Source organism: Gracilinanus agilis, chromosome 2, assembly GCF_016433145.1.
Source record: "Gracilinanus agilis isolate LMUSP501 chromosome 2, AgileGrace, whole genome shotgun sequence".
Lineage (NCBI taxonomy): Eukaryota > Metazoa > Chordata > Mammalia > Didelphimorphia > Didelphidae > Gracilinanus > Gracilinanus agilis.
In genome coordinates this window covers 610,659,174-610,669,797 of record NC_058131.1, presented here as the reverse complement: position 1 = coordinate 610,669,797, position 10,624 = coordinate 610,659,174, and the positions used below count along the sequence as shown (strand labels likewise).

Genomic DNA, 10,624 nt, shown 5'->3' with positions numbered 1-10,624 from the left:
TATAATAATTTTCAACATACATTTCCCAAAATTTTAAGATCCAAATTGTCTTCTTTTCTTCCCTCCTTCCTCTCAGAAAGGCAAGCAATTTGATCCGTATTATACTTGTGTTATCATGTAAAACATACTTCTATATTGGTCATTGTTGTAAGAAAATACTCATATAGGACCAAAACACCAAAATAAAACCAGTGATAGAAAATTGTGAAAGATTATCTGCTATGATCTGCATCTGACTCTGGCATGGGCATTGTACCCCCCCCCCCAAACCATAGAAGTGTTATAGGCAAACTATAAGCAGGGAAATTCCTTTGCTCCGTTCTATCCTTGTGACTTCTAACCCAAAACGTCTGATAACTCAGATAAGACCCTGAGATCATCAGTTATATTAGAGATGGACAGAGAGATACACCTCCAGGCTATGCTTTGATACCATCGGGTTGTATCTAAGACATCTACCTGTCATGTCCCTTAAACTCTGAAGGTCACCCCCTGTGTCTTCAGGCAGACCCCAGTCAGATGACCAACCCCTCCTACCCATGCCTCAGTGCATATGACATGTCATTTGGGAACAGCTTTCCATCCATGCTGTTCCCCCTAGGAGGCAGTCTTCCAGGCCAGATTTAACATTACCTTGTAAATTAATAAATTTTTCTTTTTATTTTTAAGCTAAGTTTCAGAGTCTTGCATCCTTGCAAAAGGTACTCTGAACCCTGGGGGTTCACCTCAAGCCCCCCACAATAACTCCAACAGTTCTTTGGAAGGATTTTGTTGTTGATATATAAAAATGTTAATGATTTATGTGAGTTTAATTTCCTACAATTCTGCTAAAGTTGTTCATTGTTCCACTGTCTTTTTGGTTTATTTTCTAGGGTTTTTATTTCAGAGATTTTAACTCAGGAAGAGAAATCTTCCAGACTCTAGACATCTAGTTGACCAAAATACCCCCCACTTAGTACTAGTTACATATGGATAAGGAAACAGAACCTGAGCTCAGTCCAAGAATCTTCATATTTGTCATATATGGCAAGCCTCCTTGCAGATGCAACACTCTCAACGATGGCTTAAACCAGATTAAAGGGTAAATTGGAATTATTTAACAAACTAAAAAATAATACAATAGAATATTGATAATGTTAATATGTTGTTTTGTAAATCAATATGTGGCCAGCAGGCAGGGATTGGGTTAGTGGCCCTGTTTCTATTTGACACCACTGGACAATACCATGCTGCTTCTCCTTGGTCTCTTAGACATTGTAAAAATGAGGTGTCATTTTCTCTTTCAGTATGCCACAGCAACGGCTAGGAAAAGGAATCAATAAAAGATGTTTGCTAAGCACACTTGCTGCCTCCTAATGGCATGGGCATTGTACCCCCTAACCCAGGCAAACTGTAAACAGTGAAATTCCCTTGCTCCTTTCTGTCCTTGTGACTCCTAACCCAAGAACATCTGATAACTCCTATAAGACTGATTTTATTATCATCTTTGAATGGTCCTTTAGGTTGAGATGGATAGAGAGATGCACTTCCAGGCTAACACCTTGATTCCATCAGGTTGTGTCTCAGGCATCCATCTGTTCCCTAAACTATGAGGGTCTTCAGGCAGACCCTGATCAGATGACCAAATACCCCATGGAATGCCTGAGTGTTTACCACTCTAGAGTCATGTCCACAGGATGGCACAACATCACATCCTTACTGTTGTAAAGAATATAAAAACCCCTGAACTGAAGCATTCTGGGAGTAACCCCCCAGGGTTGTTCCATTCATGCTGTCTTTGCTGGCCAAAATTCTACATTACTAATAAATCTCTCTACTTTTAAGCTAAATTTCGGAGTCTTGCATTCTTGCAAAAGGTATCCTTCCCGAACCCAGGGTTCACCATTTCAACCTACAACATTTGACGCCCAACCTGTACCCCACAACACTAGGAAGAGATGGAACAATAGATGAGGCAGGCTTATTCTTAAGAACTTACAGTATGGTTGGGAAAGATTCACCGCAAATATGAGGAGATAATCTATGAAGGGTGAGGGAACAGAATATGCAATTGATTGCAACGTATCAAATCTGAGCAACTGGGAAGATGTAAGTGCCCCTGAAAGAGAGGCAGGAAAGGGAAGAAAGGAGTATGATGAGCTTTTTCTTGTGCAGGTTTAGTTGTCTTCTGAGTTTGCACCCCCAGGAGAAAAAGACAACTGGAAATGCGTTTCTGATCCAGCTCGAGAAAGAAGTCAGAATTGGACAGACAGCTCTGACGCTTCCCTGCAGAGGAAACAGAAGCAGGAAGAAGGGATGAGATGGCTGAGAGAGGAGCCGAGACAATCATTGCCCTCGGAGTTTAGAGGCAGCACTGTTGTGGAGACCCTGGAGCAGCCAGAAGGGAAGCCCTGGGGCCGTGTTCCCATCGAGACCTTGGGGGCATCCCACTTCACGCCCTTTAATCGCTCCCTCCTCCTAGCCAGTCACCTTCCACACTGCCCCGTTTTCCCCCACAAGTCCCCTGCCTACAGGAGCCAGCAGTTGTCCCGGGACCGTGCTTGTCTCCAGCTGGCGTCACCCCTTTACTGATGACGTCTCTCAACATATATCCCCAGCACCAAGAACCACAGACTTCAGGGACCAAGGAGAGAGGAATATAACTCCCAGCTCCGCCCATTGGCGCTCCCCTTTAGTGAACCCAGACACCTCTCCGCGCGATACTTTTGGGCTCTGTTCGGCCGCCGTAGAATCAGCCTGCGCCTGCGCAGGCGAATCAAGCAGAAGGTTAAGATGGCGGCTTCCATCACTGTGTCCCGGGGAATCCGGTGGCTGGGGGCAGCGGCCCGGCGGGTGACCCCTCTGGGGGCCCGGGCAGGTGGGAAGTGATTTAGAGGCCTGATAGCGGGACATAGGATCTGGGGTCCGGCGGAGTGGGACGGGTTTGGGAAGGCGGAGTGGGGGGGGGGGGGGGAAGGTGGCAGCCGCGGGATCGCACCGGGCTAAGAGCTGGGCTGGGCTCTGACCCCCGGCTTCTGTGCTGCCCAGCCTCGGGCATCAGCAAGGACATGCTCCCGGGACCATACCCCCGCACGCCGGAGGAGCGCGCCGCCGCCGCCAAGAAGTACAACATGCGAGTGGAGGACTACGAGCCCTATCCGGACGACGGCTTTGGGTAAAGAGGCAGCCCTAGGGGTGCATGACCTCTCCTTAGACTAGGCTGTCGATTCTTAGCGAGGCACCGCCGCTGGTGGCTTTTGTTATTTCTTTATGTTTGTTTTGGATAACTAGTCACCAGCTCGGACCGGAGTAGAGCCGCTGCCAGGCCTTCCCGGCTGTGGGCTTCCCTCTGACCATAGCTGCAATCTTGAACTTGAAGTCAGAATGCAGTTGCAGTTCTTGAGGATACTTCGGCCCTTGATGATCACTAAACTCAACATTTAGCCCAAACAGGAGTCATTTGCTTTCCTCCCAAGACCTCCTCTGCCCAATTTCTCGATGACTGTCTAGGGTACCACCATCTATCTCTCCATCGCCTAGGTTTGTTTACAACTTAGGGGTTATCCTCAATTCCTTACTCATACTTAGCTCATATCCAGGCTGTTGCCAAATCTTGTTTCTACCTTGATAATATCTCTCATATATGTCCTTTTCTCATCATTCTACAGCCACTAGTAACACTGGCCAAGCCCTTAAATTACCTTATGCCTAGTCTACTGGGATAACTTCCTAGGGCTTCCTGTCTCAAATCTCTCTTCACTAACTTACCAAACTTACCAACATATTCTTTCCAAAACAAAGGTCTGATCATGTCACCTGCCTACTCAGTAAATATTAATGATTCCCAGTGACCTTCAGTGAGCTTGCACTTTATTCTTTTCCTTGTGCACCATGGACCAACACTGGACTGCTTGAATTTTCTCTCACATGGCACTACATTTCAACATTTCATGCCTTTTTCTTTTTTTTTTTTAAACCCTGATCTTCTGTCTTCAAGTCAATACTGAGTATTTGTTTTAAGCCAGAAGTAACATAAGAGCTAGGCAATTAGGGTTAAGGGACTGGCCCAGAGTCACACAACTGAGGAGTGTCTGAGGCTAGATTTGAGCCCAGGACCTCCTGTCTCCAAGCCTGGCACTCTTCACTGAGCCACCTAGCTGCTCCTCTATTCTGTGCCTCTTTATTGGCTCTCCTCCATGCCTGGAATGCTCTGCCTACTCTCCTTTGTTCTCAGGATTCCTTCAAAATTCAGCTTAAATCCCACATTCTGCAAAAGGCCTTTCCAAGCCCATCCACTTTCATCGCCTTTCCTCTGAAATTGCCTCTATCTTAAATGTACATAGTTTTTTACATGTTGCCTCCTCCATAACTATGTGAGCTTGAGTGCAGAAACCAAGTTTTTTACTTTCTTGTATCTCCAGCATTTAGCACAGCGCCTGGAACGTAATAGGTATTTAATGAATGCTTGTTAATGAGTGCTAGATTCTGTGCTATAGTAAAGTTCCAAGCCTGCTGAGAGAGAAAAAAAAAGGAATATCCAGGTTTAATATTTATAAAACCTATATATAGAATCATATAGCTCTAGCTATATATAGAATCATGGAGCTAGAGCTAGAAAGAATCTTAGAAGTCATTTGGGTCAGCCTCCTCTTTTTACAGTCAGGAAACTAAGGCCCAAAGATAAGACTTGTCCAAGGTCACAGTTTGGTAATAGTGTTGGAATTCAGATTTAGGTTTTCTGATTCTATTCAGTACTATCTCTGATATGCCTACATTGCCTCCTACACAGAGGTGTATATATGATTTATGCCTAATTTTATGTAACTTTTGCTGTTTCTCTGATTTTCTATGCTTTTCTAGGCTGGGTGGTCTTTTTTTGGTCACCATAACAACTATTCAGTAGGCCTGATGCAACTGAAATCTTACCCCCTACCTGCCTGAGTCATTCATTCCACAAATATTCATAAAGCACTTACATATCAGGTACTATAATAGTCACTGGAGATAGAAAAATAAAATAATTCCTTCCTTCAAGGAACTTCCATTCTAATGGGGGGGATACCAAATGCTGGGTAGTTGTCCTTGTTCAGTCATTTCAGTCATGTCTCACTTCTTATGACCTCATTTGGGATTTTCTTAGGAAAGACACTGGAATCCTTTGCTCTTTGTTTCTCTAGCTCATTTTACAAATGAGAAAACTGGGGCAAACAGGGGTAAGTGACTTGCTCAATCACATAGCTAGTAAATGTCTGAGACCATATTTGAACTCAGGAAGATGAGTCTTCCCGACTCCAAGCCTAGTGCCCTACAACTAATACCATGTATTCACTTGTCTTGTTTCGCCTATTCTTACCCAGTAGTGTAGTAAAATTAGTACTAAAAGTAGTCAAATTCAAGATAGTTTGGAAAGAAGGGCAATAGCATTTAGGGGAAATTAGGAAAGAGTTCATGCAGAAATTGGTATTTGAGCTATATCTTAAAGGAAGAGAGGAACTGAGACAGACAGCAGGAGAGAGTGTGTTCCAGGTAGTGGGGTCATGAAGATCAGAGGTGGAATGCCACATGAGTGAGGCACAGAGAAAGCAATTTAGCTGGATTGTAGTGTGGGAGGGGGAGGAATGTCTAGAGTCAAGAAGATAGGTTGGGATAGGTTGTAGGGCTCTCAGAACTAGTCAGAGGAGTTTATATTTTTCTCCAAAGGCACTAGTAAGCCACTAAGGTTAATTGAGAAGGGAAAGCTCATGACTAGAACTTCATCTAATCCAGGGGTCGGCAGCGTATGGCTCTCGAGCCATAGCTGGCTCTTTTGAGGGCCAGATATGGCTCTTTCTGCAGGAGCCATAAAGTCAATTTTTTTTCAGGCGCTGTTACAGGAGTGCGCACTGTGAGCACTGTACGGCTCTCACGAAATTACATTTTAAAAAATGTGGCATTTATGGCTCTCACTGCCGAAAAGGTTGCCGACCCCTGATCTAATCCTTAGATGAAGGAGAATCATTTTGGCAATAGTGTGTGGGATGGCCTGGAGGAGGATGCAGAGATTCTTTGTTACTTCATTTCTCTAGACTTGCTATATTTCAGGTTTGGTGACTATCCCAAGCTTCCTGAACGCTCTCAGCATGAACGAGACCCATGGTATGACTGGGACCATTCAGAACTGAGACTGAACTGGGGTGAACCGGTAAGAAAACAATATTCATATGACCCCTTCTCTTTAAATAGTTTAATCATTCCCAGGGCTCTCTATAATACCTAAGGCAAACTCTAGTCCCCTGCTTAGGGAATTTTCCTTTGAAACCAGGTGACAACCTAACCCTGTAATGGAGAAGTAGTTAGTAGTAAGCTTTTCTGTCTTCCAAGGAAATTGGTACCCCAGGTTAATAGTTGGGTCCGATGTCCAAAATTTTGTAGTATGAGTGATTGAGCAACCTATCCATAAGTAGCAGATTGTCAGAGACGCTAACTGTACATCCTTACTCCTCCTTCTCCCCTCACTTCCATTCTACAGATTGCCAGTATCATTTGAGACAGTATAGTTTCTAAGAACGTTGCCTTTGGGAGTTTTAGACCAATAGAATGTCTCCACCATGCAGCGTCCTCAGAGCTCTTATTGTATGCTGCTTGCCTGTTGCTGAGTTAACAACCTACTGTACCAGACTTTACATTTGTTTTAGATGCACTTTGACCTTGATATGTATACTCGGAATCGTGTGGATACATCTCCCACACCTGTTTCCTGGAACACTATGTGTAAGCATTTGTTTGGCTTCGTTGGCTTCATGCTGTTCATGTTCTGGGTAGGAGAGATGTACCCATCCTATCAGCCTGTGGTGAGTATCTAGGGCAAGTATTCTTAACTTGGGGTCCACAGGTAAATTTCAGGAGGACCTGTGAACTTGGATGGGGAAAAAATTATGTCTTGATTTTTCACCAACATCTTACATTTAAAAACATTACCCTGAGAATGGGTCTGTAGGTTTTACCAGGCTGCCTAAGGGGTCTAGGGGTCTGATCTAGGGGAAACACTTCTTTATTGCATGATGCTCAGGCTTCTTTCTTAAGGAAATGGGGTATCTGAAGCACAAATCCCAGCTTCCATCTGCATACGCTCAGTCATTGGCTTTTTTTAGGATTCTCAGTCCAGGATGCTGAAATCAGGGACAGGATGATGCATCAACTTCTTTCTTACCTTAACACAGGACTGACTTCTGTGAGAGGTGCTGAGGATACAAATTAAAAAATTAAATAGTTTTCATTTTCTGGATGCTTACAGTCAATTGAGGGAAAACAATGTACACAGATAAATATAAACTTAATTTCCTTCTCCCCAGTTGGTTGGAGGTGGGTGTGGAGGGCACTAACAACTGGAGGGATTAGGAAAAAGATAAGGTTTGTCTGGAGAGTTGAGCATTGAAGGATAGAGAAGAGGGATAACCTATGCAGAGGCACAAAGATGGGAGCAAGAATGTCATATTTAGGGAACTGCCTGCCAGTGGATTGGTTAGCCTGGAACTAAAAACATTTGAGAGAGATTGATATACAATTACTGTGGAAAAAATAGGTTGGCACCATATTGTAAAGAGCATGAAAATGCCAAACAGAGGAGTTTGTATTTTATCCAGGATCCTCTAAGGACCTACTAGAACTTATTGAGCAAAGGAGTGACAAGGTCAGAATTGTACTTTTAGGAATGTACATCTGGCAGCTATTTTCCCAGTAACTATAGAAATCTGAAAGGGACACAGTTTGTCCCAAATTGTGATTGCCCTGGATGGTAAGAAACCATTATTGTGACTAAACAAGGGCTGAGAAAGCAAAGATATACATATATATAGCCTTCAGAGTCTGAAATACAAAGTGGGTCCCAAGAGCTTGGCTGAATCTCTAAAAGGACCTTTTACTCATCAGACATTTATCAAGGACCTTCTTTGTGTCAGGCATTTGGGATACAAAGACAAAAATGAAAATAGCCTATTTTCTCAAGGAACTTACATTCTACTTATCTTTAGTAGTGTCAATGTGGAATCTAGAAACCCCCAACTTGTAGCCTAGTAAGATCTGATGAACCCCAAGTTTTAGGACTAGCTTGTAAGTTGGAGACCCCAAAGTTTATACTTGGTTTTTGTTTCCATGAGAATCCACCCTGAAAGGAATCTTAGACTAGCAGTTTCAGACTGAATAATGAACCCCAAGATAAATGCCAATTCCAGTTAGGTGGGGCTAAGCACATGCTAAGTAGTCTTTTTGTCTTAGGTAGCCTTTCCCTTAGTATCAGAGACTCTTTCTCTAAAAGACCCACACCTGGGCCAAGACCATCCTTTTAGTATCCTTTGTAAGTTGCCCTTTCCCTTACATTCTAGCCTCTAGCTATGATTCCTTTCCCAAGCTTGATTATTTCCTGTCAGTATAGTTTGAACACTCCCATTTCCTTGAAGCTATGGTAATGTCAATCATCTTTCCCTGCCCCTGGATCTCCCCAAATCCTATATAGGTCCTCCAAATTCTTTTGTTCCTCGCAGTTGTCAATCTGGAGCTGTTGGCTCTCCTAATGGTCACTGACCAGAGCAACCAGGGTCTTGGGACTCTGCGCTGGTGTGTAACACGAAGCTCTGTGTAGGGTCCTTGAGGAGAGCTCTGAACCCTTCCTTAATTAAAGAGTAGTTTTTCTAACTATTTAATAGTTTTGTGTTTTTTTCCCAGTTAACAGTAGGATACCATATGGATAGGATGTTGTATTTGATAAGCAATTAAATTCATACATAGCCATGTACTCTAGAAACTAAAAAGTAGAAAATAGCCTCTTTGTTGTTTAGTTGTTTCTGACTCTTTGTGACCATATTTGGAGTTTTCTTGGCAAAGATATTGGAGTGGTTTGCTATTTCCTTCTCCAGACCATTTTACAGATGAGGAAACTGAGACAGACAGGGTTAAGTGATTTGCCCAGGGTCACACAGCTAGTGTCTGAGGCCAGACTTGAACTTGGGTCTTGTTGACTCCAAGCCTGGCGCTCTATCTACTTTGCTGCCTACTTGCCCTGAGTATTATTAGGAAATGGAACTGGAGTTGGGCCTTGAAGGAAGTACAGGTTTTAGATTGGGAGTAGAGGGACATGGTAAGGAAGGGCATGAATTTCAGAGGACATTGAGGAGACCGGATGAAATGGAGGGCATGTGTTGAAGAATCTGGTGAGGCTAGTTGATAAAGGGCTTTGAATGCCAGGCAGAACCTGTAGGCAGTAACAAGCCCTGTAAGTTTTTGGGCTAGTGTATGATTTGATAAAAGTGGTGTTTTAGGAAGATTAATCTGACAGCCCGTGCAGAATGGATTAAAGGAGGTGGAAAACCTATAGTGGTTGCAGTCATATGCCCCCTGCTACCTCTGCAGAGATAATCCATGTCTCAACAGTAGCTGGTATCTCTGTGTGCACTGACACGAGTCTTGATCCTGAGCCCCAGGGGCTCCTGGCTGGAGTGTGTGTACAAGGCTGGTGTGAGCACTAACTTCACTTTAGGAAACCAGGAAGCACATTGTAGCTTTTGCATTTTTCAGTTCTGTAAGCACATCACCCTTTTCTCCTCCCCTTGAGCTGCAGCTCTGACAGCTGGTTGTTGGTAAAGCCAGCAGCCCCTAAAGCACGTCCCAGCCGTGCCTCCTCTGTGCTTCCCCCACTGCTGCTTCTGCACGCCTCATTTGCTAGGCCACTTTAGCGGGGGAACCATTAGAGGCTGAGTGACTTAAAGGAGATTGAGTCTGCCTCGACCCGAGAGAGAGTGGGATGGATGGATGCGCCGTCTCATTTAGAAAGCTTTGATTCTCTTACAATCAGTGCAAGCAGCACTTTGTTTACAATCTAGGCTTTTTCTCTGCCTTGGGCTCAGCACGAAAGAGGGATGTTTCTTCTGCCGTTACACCTCAGCTGGGTCTGAAAGGGTGGGTACTGTCTGCTGGGTGTTAGTGTTGGGTAGGGTCACTGCAGATGGGGCATTTACCTGCTTTTTCTAATGTGCTTCCTTCCTCAGGCTCCAAAGCAATATCCTTATAACAACCTGTACCTGGAGCGCGGAGGTGATCCTTCAGTAAATCCAGAGCCTGTGAAACACTATGAAATCTAAAGGACCCAGCCTGCAGGACCACTTGCTTTCTTCTGCACAAGCCTACTGGATCATGAAGATTTAACCTTAATGAAATACCTAATGAGACTCCATGGCTTGCTGTCTGTGCCTCATTTCTCTTACATAGGATTTCATTGCTCCTGGACCAAGCCTTGTCTTGCATGGGCCTCTCTGCCTGAGGATTTCCTTCCTCTTTCTGGGCTCTTCCTAGAGTTCAGGTCCTGTTCTTACTGAACAATGTGCTTGACCCAGAGGCAGAGTGATTTAGTTCATGAGTATTTAGTGAGCACAGGCCCTTTGTGCCTGGCAGGACACTGAGAAAACAATAGATAACAAGAGCCTAGGCCTTTTAGTACACACATTTCACATATTCTTCTGGATGTTCCTCAAAGCCTTCAACTGGTCGTTTAATACAAATCAACAAACCACCACATCCAGTTCTCAATGACCATCACCTATTGCCCTCCTCAGGTCTATCACCACCACCCTTTCCTTTCTCATGAACTCAATACCTCACTTATAGGCTTTCCTCA

At 44.1% G+C, this 10,624-nt stretch overlaps 1 protein-coding gene across 2 annotated transcripts; it reads left to right on the top strand.

The window, feature by feature from the left end:
• The first annotated feature begins 2,725 nt into the window (after positions 1-2,725).
• NDUFB8 (NADH:ubiquinone oxidoreductase subunit B8) lies at positions 2,726-10,183 on the top strand. 2 transcript variants are annotated; one of them, XM_044665492.1, is made up of 5 exons: positions 2,726-2,857; positions 3,028-3,154; positions 6,061-6,160; positions 6,654-6,809; positions 9,806-9,949. In XM_044665492.1, the coding sequence occupies exons 1-5, from the start codon at positions 2,773-2,775 to the stop codon at positions 9,932-9,934; spliced, it is 597 nt and encodes a 198-aa protein (XP_044521427.1). In that variant the 5' UTR covers positions 2,726-2,772; the 3' UTR covers positions 9,935-9,949. The 2 variants fall into 2 exon arrangements, with proteins under 2 accessions (XP_044521427.1, XP_044521428.1); XM_044665493.1 differs by lacking the exon at positions 9,806-9,949 and adding an exon at positions 9,999-10,183 and having other exon boundaries at positions 2,742-2,857.
• Positions 10,184-10,624: the final 441 nt, after the last annotated feature.